Genomic DNA, 17,832 nt, shown 5'->3' with positions numbered 1-17,832 from the left:
CCTGGAGACATAATTACAGCTTTTCTTATCATTTAGCATTGCTAGTCTCGTTTTTCTTCCACGCTGCACTCACTTGGCGTCGCACAGCGCCATAATTCTCTCTGGTGGCGAACATTGGAACTGATTTTGTTTTCTACACCAATCGCTTCTGGATGTTCCCAAATATACTCCTGTCAAGTTTGGTTGCATTCTGTCAAGTATTTACGTCTGAACAGCGACAATTATTTTATGATAACCTGATTTTATGATATATATATATATATATATATATATACGTAATAATTGAACATTACAGATGACTATTAGTGTATTTTAAACTAGAACAGGTCTTATTAACACGTTTTTGTATACAGTAAGTATTTCACTTCTTTTCACACTTTACATTTTGGAGTAGAAACTCCACTATAAAAGCGTTCCCTGAATCTTTCAATGTGACTCAACAAGGAGAACCGATAAGTGACGTCACACAAGAACAGATAATTTTTGTTTCCGTGACGTAAGGAGAGCATTTTCTGCATTGTTTGACGTTTTGTTATCTCCGTAACTAAGACATATTTTTCTCAGATTTTTGGTATGTGGTATATTGAGAACTAATTCTACATGATAGAATCATTAGATTACTATTTTTGGTTTAAAAAAAGTCCATTGTACACTTAAGCTTTGCAAGCTCGAAGTGTTGTTTCGCACTTTTGGAGACAACAAAAGCCTGAGCAGAGCAAAATAAAATATTAAAGACAATTGTTAATTGTGACTTACGGTAGTTATAGATCTGAATTTACATTGTGGTTAGCATCCATTAAGGAAAGAAAGGAACGACTTTATAGCAATTAATAACGCTGTTTTATTTCCCTATAAAATTACCTTATATCTGGCTATGATCTCACTTACTTTAGAGCTGATTCCTGTGAATTTCTTGCAGTTCCAAGCTGTCGGCTCTCCCTGGAGCCTTGTTCACGGTTCATAAAACTAGGAGCAAAAAGAATAAAATCAAGGAAACATAAGCGAATGGACTCAACAGGGAGGAAAGCTATTGAAGATAGGTCCTCCCCGCTGATCTAGAAACTAGTGCACATCTTTGGAACACGAGATCCGGGGTTCAATTCCTAGTGAGAGTGTACTGAAATTTGAGCTCAATTACGACTATTCAGATTCCACCTTAAACTACAGGTCCATGTCTCGTACAGCCTCGGTGCTGAAAAAGGAAGCTAAAGTTGAATACAGCAACAAATAAATAACAACCAATACAGATATCTTGTCTATTGCTTGTTACGCGTCAAATGGTAGTGCGGCACGCTGTAACATGGCAATGTCAACTTATACGTTTTGTTCAGGCAGGGAAGGTTGTCAATTCCTTTGTCTATGTTAAGTTTGAAATGTTTTACATGTTTAGATCTTGCTATGAATTGCACAAATTTCTCCACGGGAATTCGCGGCACTTGGGTCTTTATCGAAATAAAATTGCAATTTTGCGAAAAGTTCGCTTATCTTCACAGTGCAGTACTTCACATCTGCTTATAAGATTTTCAATATTTTCTGCACATCTATTTACTGTCACATGGCATTAGGTCTGACCTGCTGAGACTTATACCTTGAGATTTGATACTAACGCCATCTTGTGTGCTAAAGGCTTACTACTTTTTACATTATCTGATAATAAAACTGAGGACGAAAGCTGCATCTGATTTTGAAATGTTAGGAGCAAAATAAATGGTTGATGGAAAGCCAAAAGCAACCGTCAACAACAATTACTCTTATTCCATCATTCAAATGCTGTGTTAATATGGAGAATATCAGAATATTAGAGGTTAAATATGACCTACATACAGAGTTTCACATAAATTATACTGACATACATCACTGAATACTTTAGAGCAGCGTTTCTGAAACTTTTTGATGTGGGGGCCAATTTCATTAGTCAGAATAATCTACGGCTCATCCTATTCTTGCCCTCTTCCAAAGCAATTTTTGTTGTTGCTCTGTTTATATTTTGAGCATATACTGGTAAAGTTAGATAGGATTATTATAAATGATTGTTCGGGTTTTAAAGTGAAATATGTCGAAAACTATTAATACAATACATTTCTGCTAATGATAAAACGAAAGAACACATCTGAAAGTTTAATTTCTCATTTTGGTAATGTCTTCCAGCTATAGATGGTAGCACAAGCGTAGTTTCTAAAATGGTGTCTATGCAGCAAAAAGCATTCTGTGTTTTGGAATATTTCTCCATTGTTAATGTACAGCGCCAACGGCAACACCACCAGGTCACTAAAGCATTATAAGAAGGTATCGACAATTTTAAGGACACTGGCTGCCTGTGTAAAGGTAAAAGTACAGGATGTCCAAGCGTTTCTGATGAAACAGTGGAGCGAGTTAGATTAACGCACAGATATGTGTTGTGTGACGAGATGCCACATCGAATATATGTAATAGTATATATAAAACTTGGTCAGTATTTGTATATTTATATGCCTCATTCGCTATTGTATGTATTATTCATCTTTGATAGTCATTTCAATCGTGATGAATCATTTATCACCCAGTATTTTTAAAATAACATTAATTAAAATTCCCTCAGTTTCACTGGTACGAAGGGTGTTCGGAAAGTAAGGTTACCAAGTTTAAAATAGCATTAATTAAAATTCCCTCAGTTTTACTGGTACGAGGAGTGTTCGGAAAGTAAGGTTACCAATTTTAAAATAGCATTAATTAAAATTCCCTCAGTTTCACTGGTACGAGGAGTGTTCGGAAAGTAAGGTTACCAAGTTTAAAATAGAATTAATTAAAATTCCCTGTTTCACTGGTACGAGGAGTGTTCGGAAAGTAAGGTTACCAAGTTTAAAATAGCATTAATTAAAATTTCCTCAGTTTCACTGGTACAAGGGGTGTTCGGAAAGTAAGGTTACCAAGTTTAAAATAGCATTAATTAAAATTCCCTCAGTTTCACTGGTACGAGGGGTATTCGGGAAGTAAGGTTACTAAACCTGCAGTGAAACTTGTATATATTATTTCATATAACCAATAGTCAACAGATAGTACATACATTAGGTTATTTTTCGATATTGCTCATAGCGGTCTGGTCTCTTGTAAATAGTTGAAATGTGACCAAAAGCACACGAAAAAGTGACCAAAATCTCATCATGCCCCTTTTTCCTTTGTCGATTTCTCCATCGCCTCTCTCTCTGTTTGTTGTTTTGTTTCATCTTTTCTTCTTTGAGCTTCCTCCTTTCTTAGGTTTTCTAAATATGCTTTGTAGTCCCAGTAAGCAGACTTAGCAGATGTAAGAAGCTTCTGAGTAAGTGGAACCAGTTCTGGCCTATTTCCGAATTTCTTCATCCCAGACATTATATTCAACTTAGCATTGACAGGGTGTCTACTGGAATACCAGAAAGTAAATTCATGACTTTTTCATGACTTTTCATGACCTTTTTGTTCAAATTTTCATGACCATGGCGATAAAAAATTTGCCATTAGTAATAATAAACCCCTACCATCAGTGGTGCATCGGAACTATGCGGGTTGCTAGTCTTAAATATCACTTATTGTGAATCTTAAAGAAAGAATCTAAAATTCTGCCGCCTTGTGCTCGAGCACAGAATAGCACTTATTTAAATACGGGCCTGCTCTTACCAGTGAATCACTCTATACTGTATTTGAAGTTTTAATTATCCATCTAGCAGAAATTTGTCTGAAATTAAGCACTCAGAGAACTGCCCAAAGAGAAAACAAATTATAAAAGAAATTAGTTTTAAAAAATAGATCATCAAATTTAAAATCTGCAAACTCAAACGAATAATATTATTTGCATAAGTCTAAAGGCCCAAAAATACACAATTTATATTTCTTAGAAGTAAAGGAATAGCAGATCAGAAAGTTGGACAGTAAAAAGTTGTTACTATATTACAGAGACTAGAAGATGAAATGGGGAGCAGCTAAGAAGACAGTAAAGTACCAGTTAGCCAGTACTAAGTGGTGGGTGAAAGTCTCACAATTACTGACCTGATACAACTGTTTCAGTACATGCAGTATGAGGTATAAAAATATACTCTGAGATTTCAGATTTTCATGACCAGTTGGGTAAATAAAGGACTTTTTCATGGCTTTCATGACCACTAAGCAAAATATATGACTTTTTCATGACTTTCATGACCAGTAGACACCCTGGTTGAGAGCATTCACCACCTACTCTTAAGAACATACAAGAACCATAGCACAAGACGAACATGATGAACCACACAAACACACACACACACACACACAACGTTGAGCGGAGCGTTAACTATTACGAGACAAAACTAAAAGACTATTATGATAGAAGAAAGAATAGACACAGAAGGTCTAGTATAGCCTAGTCTCAACCCCACCTTGAGAGCTTAAGCATCCTTCAACCATCTACTGTGCTTTAGAAAGAATAAAAGCTGAAGTGAGAATAAAGCTGACTGTTTCACATGTGGCAGCAAGTACTGAAGCTTTTAGAAGAGTAATGAGTAACAAGTTTCTGCCTTTTTCCATTTATTTTTATAATATTTTTCTTAGAAAACTGCCAATGCAAAACATAAATCACACGAAAAAGTCACTTTACCTTCCAAAAAAAAAAAAAAAGTAACTTTTAGTGACAAATTTGAAAAAAAAGAAGTAACTTTTAGTGACTAACTTGAAAAAAAGTAACTTTTAGTTTAAAAAAAAAAAAAAAAAGTGACTCGTTATGAGCCCTGATATAGTCTCCATATCAGTTGAAGTACTTGTCGCATCGTGAGATGAGTTGGAAGATTCCTTCCTGGTAAAAATCCTGTTCTTGCGTGTTCAGCCACATTGTTACGAAGTTTTTCACCTAATCATCTGAAGCGAAGCGATGGCCTCCTAGGTGCTCCTTCAAATCCGGGAGAAGGTGCAAGTCGCTTGGAGCGAAGTTCGGGCTGTAGAGAGGGTAGTCGATATGAAATTGCTTCACCAGCCTAGTGGTCGGCCACTCCGATCCTCGTCGGTGACGTTTTCTCTACCAGCCGCATTCTGGGACATGCTGACGAGACACTACAGTCTCTCTGTAAACCTCTATCAGCTGCCGGTGAACTTCAGCCACGGTTACATGTTTCGTCCACAGAAATCAAATAACTGAGCGGACTTTTTAGCGAGACAAGCTTACAAAGGAGTCGCCATTTGTGTTTACCTACAACTAGCGCCGTCGGTGGCGTGTGGATGAAACTATGCACAGTTGCCAACTCCATGTATTACAATTAGCGCACACTTCTCATTCCTCTATAAGACAAAACTTTAGAAATATCTACCTTGTAACCTTAGTTTTTGATCCTCCCTCGTATTAGCGAAGACAATACATATTAGTTTATTTATTTTTTAATAACTGAAGACTATCTAGAATATTTTATAATAATGTATCTATATACCTATAATGTGTGATACACAATTCATTTCAATATTATATTTCAGCCTTTTTTGTATTAATGTTCAATCTAAGAGGAGCACAAGGACAGACCTCGAGAACCACTTGTGATCTGCGCACCACAGGTTGAGAAATGCTGTTTTGCCATATCTTTACCTTGATATATACTGGCACAAATGCTTTCGAAGAAAACAAGTCTACTATCACTTTACTTCCCATATTAATACAGGAATGAATAAAAATGTAAACTACATAGTCTAGTTACTTTAAAAGACTTGAAAGTACTTACCCGTATCTTCCCCCAGCGTCCATTCCTCCCCCTACTCCTACTCCTGCTCCGCCTCCCCCTGCGCCTCTTCCCATCCCTCTATTGTAGTAGCCTCCAGTGTCTTTGCCAAATGGTCCAGCGTCTTTACCAAAGGGACTAGCGTCTTTACCATACATTCCAGCGTCCTTTCCGTAGCCCATATCTTTCCCATATCCTACATCTTTGCCATAGCCGCTAGGATCCTTTCCATATCCTCCTACGCCACCATCTTTATCGTAACCACCCATGTCCTTGCCGTATGGGTCATTCTGGCCTTTCGATGGGTACGGATCAAACCTGAAAATGAATGAATAGAACAGTTTCTATGAAATGGGAATGAGAAATACAAAACACGAACAGAAAAGCGAAAGAAATCTTTGGATATTGATTCTATAGTATTATTTACATTTAACGAGAAAAAAAAAAAAAAAGAATTACATGAATGAATGTAAATCCTTACGCGTAATTTCGACAAAAACGAATTATTTGTAAACCTTAACATCGTGTACGATAATCAAGTCATGGGGACAGTGGTAGCTCAGTGAAAGAAATCTTTCTTGGCACGAGATGGGATCGAACCAAGGGGCCCATGCACCAGAGGTGAGCTCAGTGGTAACGTGCTCACTTCTAGCGGGTGAGATCCTTGGATCAATTCCAGCTCCCGCCAAGTGAACTTTGTGGGGAATAAACATCGTGTGCGTGGGTTTTATCCGGGCTCTCCAGATTCCATCCACTATTTTTATTCTATAATTTCGTTTTCATTAACACCGTTTCCTTTAGTCTCGGAGGATAGTCGTGGTACGTTCAACTAAACAAATAAAGTTACCTCTTAACATTAGACTGATAATGAAGTACATCCAAATCAAGCTTTACATTGTGACTCTAGCAAGACGACTGTACACAGTGCAGTTAATAAGATATAGCCCAAGATTATGATTAACTCAAAGTTTTTGTTGAACTATAACAGTGAGAAGTTACGTATATTCCAACTGGTAAATGATACTGAGCTGGAGGAAAATGACATGACGCTTGCGGATACACTTTCTTGGGAAATTTTCGAGAAAATTGACAAACACGAACTTTTATGGCGTTAAAAAAGGATCGATTGTTTCCAATGATCGATAGTTTCTTTATTCTCCTACAACATATTATTTATTTGTAGAAGAAATATATTGTATCTATTGGTCTTTGTCTTCTAATCGTGACATGCATACCTCTAACAGTGACAATATACTCCTACCCATAGCCAGCATCTGATCTCAATCCTTCCAATAATTATTTTAATTACAGAAATGTTACCAGACTTTCTCTTACCTTTTATAAATAGATACGTATGGTATATCCCTTTAAATTATTTTTTAAGGTAAATTATATACTTTCAGTCAAGCGGCTACAGCATCATCATTATTTATCCTAAGATCATGGTTCGTACCTCATTCTCTTCAGAACAGAACAGCCTTTCAAACGACATATCTTCATCATGTATCTGAGATCGGCGGTAAAGTTTGTGAGAAATCGGGATTTCTTTTTCAAATTTTTGAGCCACCCTGGACCCCCCTCTATTAACACACAGATCTCAATATCAACTGAAAAATACTAAGCGGTATGTACTAAATGTGTGTACAAAATTTCAAGCTTCTATCTTGAATAGTAAGGGGGGAGGGGAATATTTAGCAATGAGTCCCACAATGCCCCAGATTACAACAAAAGACCCGGATTCCAGACAAAAAAAAATCCTGCGACATCCCTATTTATCCTACGGACATGTTTTGTACCTCATTCTCTTCAGAATAGAACAGCCTTTCAAACGGTACAATTCACATATCTTCATCATGTACCAGAAGTGGTAAAGCTCGTGAAAAATCGGGATTTTTTTTTTCAAATTTTTGAGCCACCTGGACCTCCCTCTGTTAACACACAATCTCAATATCAACTGAAAAGTACTAAGGGGTATGTACTAAATGTGTGAACAAAATTTGAAGCTTCTATCTTGAATAGTAAGAGAGAAAAAATATTTACCAATGAGTCCCACAATGCCCAAATTACAAGAAAAGATCCGGATCCCAGAAAAAAAAAATTGAGACATCCTTATTTATCCTACGGACATGTTTTGTATCATTCTTTTCAGAATAGAACATTCTTTCAAAGTGTACCATTCACATGTCTCCATCATGTATCTGAGGCGGGAAAATCCCGAAAGAAGGGATTTTCTGGTATAAAAAATATCCCTCTTTTTACCTTTTTGTCCTTCTGGATGCCCCTGTGGTTAACGCAGAGATCTGAAATACACTAATCAATGCACTCAATGTTTGAGCAATTTCAATCTTCTAGGTGCAAAAGTAAGCCCGTCAAAAAATAAATAGGTCTAACCAAAAAAAAAAAAAAATTTCAGGATTCCAGGTAAAAATTTCCTGAGACATTCCTATTTATCCTAGGATCAATAGCCTTATTCTCTTCGGAATAGAACAGCTTTTTAAACGGTACCATTCGCATGTCTTCACCATGTATCTGAGGCGAGAAAATCGCCAAGAAAGGGATTTTTAGTAACGAAAAATATCCCTTTTCATTACCTTTTTCTCCCTCTGGACCCCTCCCTGTGTTAACGCAGAGATCTGGAAAAAATCTGAAAAATACTAATCGGTGCACTGAATGCTTGTGCACAAAATTTCAATGTTGTAGGTGCAAAAGTAAGCCCATCAAGATATAATAAAAATAGACCTAACCGAACACAAAAATTTAAAGTTATGACGTCATCAACCCATATGTTTCGACGCAGAAGGCGTGATAGCATACGTAACGTATTCTACAATGCATTTATGCTTTAAAAAAATAAAAAAAGTAAAAAGATTTATTGATACTTCTTTAATCGAATAATGACCCACTATTTTAGTACCTGAAAATAGGGCCCACTACTTTAGTACCTGAAAATAGGTACTACAACTCCAAAAGGGATATACAACGTTGAAAGATAAATAACGATCTTCTTCGCTTTCAATTGGATAATTTTGAGATCAATTTCAGAAAAAAAAAAAGATCTTACCTACTCTCTCCCCTCCCCCAATCTCGATTGCGTCCTCCTCTATCATCCATTGGAGAGCGATCTCTAAAGGATTCTGTTTCGTCAGGCTGTCCTCCTCCTCCTCGGGCACCACCTCGTCCTCTGTCGTTTACCCTCGCAGGATTTACATCTGAAACATACACACACAATACATACTCAAGTTACGTGCAAAATTTAAACATGCGAAAATACTTCGTAGTTGTAAAGCTTTTCGTTGATTGATTGAATGAAGTTTCTTGTTAAATGTAATTTTCTCAACTTTGATTCCATTTCGTTATCAGTAGAGCAACCCAAAAGCATAATACCAATTTACACATATGGTTGGTACCTTGAACATGGTTGTGGTTGTTTAAGGGTCCAGAAGAAACTAATTTTTAAAGCATAATAAAGCGTAATTTAAAATATATAGCACAATTCTTGGAAAATTCTGTTTAACTGCAAGTTTAACATACTGTATTAATATTTTTTAAAACCAATTTACAATGCAAAATCATTGAGAACATAACAATGCAACAATGAAACGCTTATTTTTTTATTTCTGTAAACTTTTCGGTGTAATCCTTTGATGTGGAGAAAAGAAAAAAGAAAAGAAGAATAAAACTGTCCGCCAACAATGAATAGTACACAAGAACTCCACACTATATTGTTATGTGTACCTCTTGAACTTGAGAGCACTTTCTGTACCTTTTGGTGACATCTTTTACCTTCCCTTTCTGTATATATGCACCTCTAAGGCGCACACAAGTGATAAGAAACTGACTCGAGTAAAGCATATCTCTTTACAGTGTATTAAGTAGAAAGTTCATTAAATATGAAAGTAACTAGTTGCATAAAGTATTGAAATGAAATCTTTAAGTTTTACGTCCCACGGTTATGCCGGTTGGGTTAAAGGAGACGGTGATGATGAGAGATGAGTGAAATGGTGGAATGAAGAAAGTGAGAGGAAACGGGAGAACCCCGAGAAAACCCACGAGCACGGTGTTTGTCCACCACAAAGTCCACACGGCGCGAGCTGGGATCGAACCAGGGACCCCAAGCACCGGAGTGAACACTCTACCACTGAGCCACCGCGCCCCCATGCATAAAGTATTATTAAGTAGATCAAGATATTTAGAATATTTAATGTCAAGTACATATTATACATTATGCACGATTAATGTAAAACAATAATTAAAATCAACAATAAAGCATAATTTGGAAAAAATAAAGCATAGTTAAACACAAAATAAAGCATAATGTGGGTTCTCTAGTTATCAGCATTTCTGATTAATGATCAAGTCAGTGGATCATGTGTGTTTCGGTTGGTTTCATAATAGAAATTTTATTACGAGCGGAAGAGTTTCTTCATTTGTTCTTAGTTTTGAAAAGTAACCTGTACTGGAAAAGACAATACGCACGTGTTAAATTTTACAGAACAGTGGTGGAAATTGCTCATCAGTTCTTCCTACAAATGCTTACCACACACAAATATATAATCATCCTCAAGTTCCTTAGTCTACGTATATCTTAGGGTTATCAGTCTTTACTATGTAATAGTTTAAGAAAGTGTCTTATTTTTGATCGAATAGAGGAGTACATATCAAGAGGTGTTTGGTCCCACAAATATTTAGAAAATAAGAAAAATATACTAACACTTTTCAAGTGTACTCCATCTCAGTCCCAAGAGTAACCTATCTCTTGTGGATATTTCCAAGAGAAATGATTTACGTAGTATTCCAGGGTTATTAAAGAACTTATAAGATAAACAAAAATCATCTGAGTTATTTCTGAAAAAAAAAGAAAGAAAAAAAAGAAAAGTCCTAGAAAAACTCTTTTCTACGGGTAAACCATCCCCTCTGGATTTTTCATAGAAAACAACCTCTACTGTAATGAAAAATTATTTATGAAATGTGAAAAAAATCGCCTTAAGTCACTTTTGAGAAAATCGTCCCAAACAAGATTCAACCTCAAGAATAAACTATCCTAAAATTATTATTTATGAATATATGAACAAAATCGATTTAATCGTTTATCAAAAGATCGTCCGAAAATACCCCTCCCCCTCCCAAAAGTAAACTATTGCTTACGAATTTCTTTCATGGGAAACCACTTACCCGTAATGTAAAATTATTAATAAGACATATATATACTAGGAATGCAATGGATATACCCGATTGCAATGAAATGAGCTGAGCGAGCTTAAACTACGTAATCAGGAAGTGTTTCTCGGTGATTATTCCTCGATGGTACATCGGATTTTTGATTTCGACCTATGTTGTCACTCAGCACGACATACTCTATCAGCGTGCTAAGTTTGGTTGAGATCGGCCAAACGGTCTAGGAGGAAGCGTTTTTCGGTGATTATTCCTCGATGGTACATCGGATTTTTGATTTCGACCTATGTTGTCACTCAGCACGACATACTCTATCAGCGTGCTAAGTTTGGTTGAGATCGGCCAAACGGTCTAGGAGGAGTTCGCGGACAACCAAACGGCTAACCCGAGTATAAGAGCTTCGCTTCGCTCAGCTCAATGAGCTATGCCGTATTTTCAGGTTATTAATAAAACATTTATTTATGAAATATGAACAAAATCGCCTGAGTTGTTTTTGGGAAAATCGTTCAAAAAAGAACCACTTGAGAATGCTCCACGACCATTACCAGAACGAACTTAAAAAAGAATTATTTTTTTCTTATTAACTTCTACAGGCTTTATACCAATTGTTCTATGTACTTTATTATTATACTCATTGAAAATTCTTGTAATATAGCTATCCGTTCCCAAAATCCGAACTTTTTTTGGGCCAATATCTGGGGAACGGTGGCTAGTCAGTTAGTGGCCACCGGTTACCACTTGGCACCAAAATGTTCACCATTCTCTTGGGTATTGATCAACACCAATATCATCCCTCTATGACTTATGTGTCCCGAGATATGGCTTCTTAAATCTCCTGAAATCGGAAATTTTGGCCAATATTCGGGGAATGGTAAGAGTGACGCGAAGAATTCCATCACTTCTTTCAGATAGCTTTTCGTGCTCTATCGAATGCAATGAAAAAATCGCAAAGATAGATAGATAGACATAGATAGATAGAGAGAGAGAGAGAGAGAGAGAGAGCGAGAGAGTGTGAAAGAAAGAAGGAATTCAGTAACGAACTTTCTAAGTTCGTTGAAAAATAAAACTTATCCCCTCAGAATAAACAACTACTTCTGAATTTTTTTTCAGAGAAATGTCTTATACCAAAGTATATGGTTGTTAATAAAACACTGCTTTATGAAATATACACAAAATCTAGACATTCGAGAGAAAATGGCAACTTTTTTATTTTCACCTTTCAGTAAACTTCTCTATTTTGGGAGGTAGAAAGAAAATTAGAAAAAAACCTCTGGAAAATTCTATATGAAATGTTTAAATTTTGGTTCAGATGTCGAAAATCAGCTTTTCGGCATCCAGGAGCCACGAAACGTGTAAATCGTTCAAATCCCGAATTTCGACTTTATCTACGATCACGATACTTTCTTCTATTATAGTCCCTCGAAAGTGGAGAGGAAAAAAAAAAAAACCTGCACGGTTTAGGATTTGGATTTAGGATTTTAAATTTCTGGACTTTCGGCATCTAAGGCCATTTAGCCCTTCACGTTTTGAGGGATGACGTCCCTCGGCGAGCACACAATCCGGGGGAAAGGAAAGGAAAGGAAGAAAGGATTGGGGGAAGGAAGGAAGCGGCCTGGGACCTGTAAGTTAGGTACCACCCCGGCATTAGCCTGGTGTGAATGAGGAAAACCCAGGAAAACCTCATTCAGGGTGGCTGGTCTGAAAAAGCGTTTTACACTTTTTTGACCGAGTGCCCCACCGGAAATCGAACCCGGGACCGCTCACCGAACGGTTTATTCCCTGATTAATAATTCAATTTGTTTTTGAACAAACTTTCAAAATTGATCACCGGCTTCGAATTATTGTGCTATCTATTGGCGATTTGTGAAACATTTTTGTGCTCTTCCAACAGGAATCGAACCCAGAACCACTAGACCAGCAGAAAGAACTGGTAGTAGTCTAAAAATGAAAATGAAATGAAATTTTGAGTTTTACGTCCGACGGTTATGTGGTGGTAGTCTAGTCGAGCCTTTCCACCCACCCATTTTACTATTTCAGAGAGCCTTTTTGATCAAAATAATAAAAAAATATTAAAGCCAGGAAAACCTTTTATTCTTCATTTAATGAATTTGAACCACAAACATCGTCAAATCATTGTACTTTTATTGTTTCCAGTGTTGCTAACTGTGACATCAAAGTTAACGAAACCGCTAACTTCAAAAGGCTGCAGTTGATTCGTGAAGCAGTAGTCGAGAATGATATTTAGTGTGTTTATTATTCATGTAAACTTGAACCATCTGATAAAATTTCAGAATTTTACAAGATGGTGCTTTCGAGAAAATGGCGGTTTTTGAAAACTTCTGGAATTTTTTTGCGACAAAACGGTTGCACATAGAAGCGATTATTATTATTATTATTATTATTATTATTTTTTTTTTTTTTTTTTTTTTTTTTTTGAAAGCGAGTAACCAGGTCTTACCAACCGTGAAAATAGAATTTTAAAATTCTAACCGGAAGTGCTCGAAAACAATTCGCAAATTTCGACTTTTCAGATAAATTGACGTTCATTTGTTAATTTATGTACAAAAAGATACGCATGCGCAAACCAAACTATAATAAAATATAGTTTATTTATATCCCTATGTACATACCGCAACAAGAATTATAACTCTACCTGTCTCCATAGCCGAATGTGAAGCTCCGAAGTTGACCATTTTCCATGTCTTCTACAATTCATAAATTGTACTCCCCGTCTTTGATGGCCCATTAGTTGGCGGGAAATTTTTTTTCGACAAAACAAAAAAATATGGGTCTCTTAAAAACATGTCTAGTTGCTATAAAAAAGTTTCAACAATATCTGAGATGGTGATGGTACATGCTCTGCCTGAATTGAAAGGGAAGGCACCCATTGTGCAATTCATGTTTCTTTGCAGGTCCGTGACATTGTAAAGATGGAGTGAGGTCAGGAACAGAACCGTGTAGCTATGATTGCATTACACAAGAATGGTCACAAAGATCGAAGATTTTCACTTCTCCAACCTTTGAAAATCACACTGAGATTCATGTATTGGACCACAGCAAGGTACTGTGAGACTTCCTCCGCACGTGACCGCCAAAGACCACGTTGACCGCGGAGCAGTAGAACACCACAAGTCATCCAGGCGGTCAGACAGAGAATTCGTCGAAACCCCCTTCGGAAGCAAAAAATTATGTCCCGGGAAATGAACATTCCGCAAAGAACAATGTCAAGGATACTCAGAAGTGACCTTAAGGTAGGTGCTTTCCGCCGATCAACGGGACATTTCCTAACCCCCTCACTGAAAGCAAACAGGAAGGTGAGAAGCAAGGCCTTGCTTCAGAGGTACGCGGATGGAAGACAGATCAATTCTCTTTTCTGATGAGAAAATTCTCAACCTCAACAAACAAAATGGCAGGGTGTATGCTCACACATCCAGAGAAGCTTCTCAAGTTGTGAAAAAGGTTCAGCGTGGACCTTCCAGCAAGACTGCACCGGCCCATAAAGCTAAGGTGAATCAAAGATAGCTGGAAACGAATGTGCCAGACTTCATTGCTACCAGTGATTGGCCTTCAGTCAGTCCAGCTCTCAATCCTCTAGACTATGCCTTGTGGTCTCGATTAGAGACCATGGCTTGTACCAAACGCCACCCCAATTTGGAGTATCTCAAACGTGCCCTCATCAAAGCAGTGGACACATTTCCTATGGACTATGTGCGTACAGCCATTGATGACTGGCCACGCCGTTTAAGGGTTTGTGTCAAAGCGCATGGTGGTCATTTTGAGTAACGTCTACACATTTTGTATCAGTGGTGTATGCACTTCTTGCAAGTAAATTTATTTCTTTGGATCTGCTCTTCTTTACATTAGGACTGCTCCTTCCTGTGTCAGTATTTATTGCAAGACTAGGTACATTTTGCGTTACAGAAAATAATGATGTGTGTGTTTGACATTCTTTAATCCTCACTTGGTATACGGTGTAACGCACAACCCTTTGGTGTACGTAGGGTTAAGGATGCCTGAATCTCACGGTATTCTACATGCCGATTTCCCTCAAATCATTTCACGCACGGCATCAACATTACAGGCAAAAACAAGCGTAAAAGGACAACCTTCTCAATATTCATCAATGGGAAACAATTCGGAAAACAATTGTGAACAGTCCTATTGGATGGTGCTTTATCCACCACAACAAGTAGCTCGATGCAGTGTTTCGGTGTTCGACTGAATAATCAAAAATCACTGCCCGAAAGAGTTCACGAGAAATTTCTATTTCTCACACAAAACTACTTCTTGCAATTGCTGTGAAAACTAAACGAATCGGCTTAAATAGACAATCAAAGATACTTTAAACGTAGAAACGTTTATTCTTTCGAATTTTATAATAGCGGAAAACTAGGCACGTTGTTAGCAGTAGTTTGCAGAAACTTTTCCAGCAGCTCTCCTATTGTAAGCTTCCGCGCGATCTAATTAGCAACAACACTCGCCGCTGATCTGGCTCTTAATACAAACATCTATTTATTCCTCAATTACTCTTGCTTGGGGCAATCGAAGTTAAGAAAATTAAAAATTAAAACAAGCGATTTGTCACGAAATATTGAACTTACCAATTCGCTTTCCTCTGAATATCGAACCATGCTCTTGTCTAACAGCTTCTGCTGCACTATCTTCGTTATCAAACTGAACAAATCCAAAACCCTTATTTAGAGTAACACCTGAAATAAGAATAAAAAGAATTACAATAATACGAGGGTCATTCAATAAGTAAAGAGACAAAGTCTATATTTTTAACACTAATTTTTTTTTTCTTGTTTCAGGGGTGTTAGCTGGCAACCTTGGGATATGCTCTGATCTGCTGTTTCGTAATTTTATGTCAACATAACTTCAAAAATATCAATTCATCATGGCAAGTCCTCTAGAAGATTGCACCTTAGAAGAACAGCGCTCAGTCATTAGGTTTTTAGTCGCAGAAGGTGTAAAACCAAGTGAAATTTTTTTCTCGAATGCTGAGACAGTACGGTAACAGTTGTATGAACCGTGCGAATGTGTACAAGTGGGTTGATCGGTTTAAAAGTGGCCGAACAAGGTGATGAACCCCGATGTGGACGTCCAGTGGAAGTTTCTGGTTCTTCGTTGGAATCGAGGATTGACGGACTTATTCGTGATAACAGAAGAATTACTGTTGAAATGATAGCTGAGGAAGTTCAAGTAAGTGTTGGAACTGTTCACAATGTCATTAGGAACATTTTAAAGTACAGAAAAACGTGCGCCAGATGGGTTCCTAGACAATGAGGAAGTTAAGGCAGCGGTACAAAGGTGGCTTCGGGGTAAATCGAAAGATTTCTTCGCCAAGGGAATTAGGAAGCTGCAAGAAAGATGGGACAAATGCATAACTGTAAATGATGATTATATTGAAAAATAGCCTTAGTTTTGAAAGATTGAAATAAATCTTTATTGAGCTATAGCAATTTGTCTCTTTACTTATTGAATGCCCCTCGTAGATGTATCGTTACATTATTTCATATGGTTCATAAACTGTAAATACACTCGTGTGGATGGAGTTGTGTCCCATGTTAAGCTGTAGGTCCCCGTCCTATCTAGCCAATCAATCAATATTCGTTTCGTTCTGTTATTGTATATGACTAGTGTGAAGTGATTTTTGTGATTTGTCGAGGAAAATGGAAGTGCCAGAAAAACTGCCACACAAGGTAATTCGGTCCGATGTAAGAAAAATTACATATAAAGTATTGAAACTCTGTATAAAAGAAGAAAAAAACTTAATGTAGACGTATTAATGTAACACTTTGTAAAATATTCTTTAATAATGTTTCAAGCTCTTTCTTCATGTACAACAATTACGTCAGCGCCCATTTTCCATGGTTTAATGTTTTACTCCTTACTAGTAGCGTTCACCCCGCTTCGCTGCGGTCACCCCGGAACGCAATAAACTTTGTTACTTAGATAATTTTTACTTTTTCGCTTTCAAGTGATATGATAAAAACCATAGAAGATTGCAGTAAATGTTAACATTATATCGCCTGTCATTTATGTTAACCCGCCCCGCTTCGCTGCGGTCACCCCGGAACGCAATAAACTTTGTTACTTAGATAATTTTTACTTTTTCGCTTTCAAGTGATATGATAAAAACCATAGTAGATTGCAGTAAATGTTAACATTATATCGCCTGTCATTTATGTTAACCCGCCGAGTGACACTGTCATGCGGGTTGCATATAAATACGTTTATTTTTACCTTGATGAACTAACAAAGGATTTGTACGTTATGGACACTTGAATGGTCAATTATCTCAAGACACTGGTAATTGAAAATTAAAGTGATATGATAAAAACCATCTAGGGTCCAAATCCTAATAACCCCCCAAAAATGAAAGAAATTGGTTCAGCCGTATTAGCGTGATGAGGGAACAAAGGATTTGTGCGTTCTCTTTTATATATAAGATTACAACAGTTTTACATACAGTATTCAATGCTTGAATGAATATCTAATTGCGTATTTTATATTAATTTGAGATTGCTCAATTCAATGAAATTGTTTCAAAAGATATCCATCCATGGAGTCACGAGAAAAAAAAATGCCTCAAAGCTAGAATATTTATATTTAATTAAATCACAAATTTAAGATCACTTTTCTAGGAATCCCATGGATACGTATGTTTTTAATCAGTTTCACTGGATCAAGGACCCTCAAATTAGTTGTAACGCGTGTTAAGGTATTTCAAAAATGTCCAACCCGTAGTCATCCGGCAACCCGTAATTACAAAGCACACTTCCATATTTAATACCGTTAAAGACTGACGTACTTTTGCCAAATAATAATTGCGTAATTACAGAATAATAGACTGCAATGATATTATATATATATACAGGGGCGGATCCAAGGGGAGCTATAGCCCCCCTTGACGCTCAGGTATACACTGGATAAAGCTGCAAACTGTGGTTTAGCCCTTCCCTTGATCATATCC

At 37.0% G+C, this 17,832-nt stretch overlaps 1 protein-coding gene across 5 annotated transcripts in view; it reads right to left on the bottom strand.

The window, feature by feature from the left end:
• Positions 1 to 17,832, bottom strand: part of Neos (nuclear receptor coactivator protein neosin) — a 93,717-nt gene that overhangs the window by 50,939 nt on the left and 24,946 nt on the right. For 4 of the 5 annotated variants that reach the window (XM_081746600.1, XM_081746601.1, XM_081746602.1 and 1 more), the window contains 4 exons: positions 15,458 to 15,565; positions 8,746 to 8,893; positions 5,688 to 6,002; positions 889 to 966 (listed from right to left, as the gene is read on the bottom strand). In XM_081746600.1, the coding sequence (XP_081602726.1) occupies positions 889 to 966; positions 5,688 to 6,002; positions 8,746 to 8,893; positions 15,458 to 15,565 (649 nt within the window). The remainder of the gene's footprint in view (positions 1 to 888; positions 967 to 5,687; positions 6,003 to 8,745; positions 8,894 to 15,457; positions 15,566 to 17,832) is intronic. The other variant, XM_081746603.1, reaches the window with a different exon arrangement.

Source organism: Thermobia domestica, chromosome 18 (genome assembly GCF_964235325.1).
Source record: "Thermobia domestica chromosome 18, izTheDome1.hap1.1, whole genome shotgun sequence".
Classification (NCBI taxonomy): domain Eukaryota; kingdom Metazoa; phylum Arthropoda; class Insecta; order Zygentoma; family Lepismatidae; genus Thermobia; species Thermobia domestica.
This window is presented reverse-complemented; position numbering and strand designations above follow the sequence as displayed.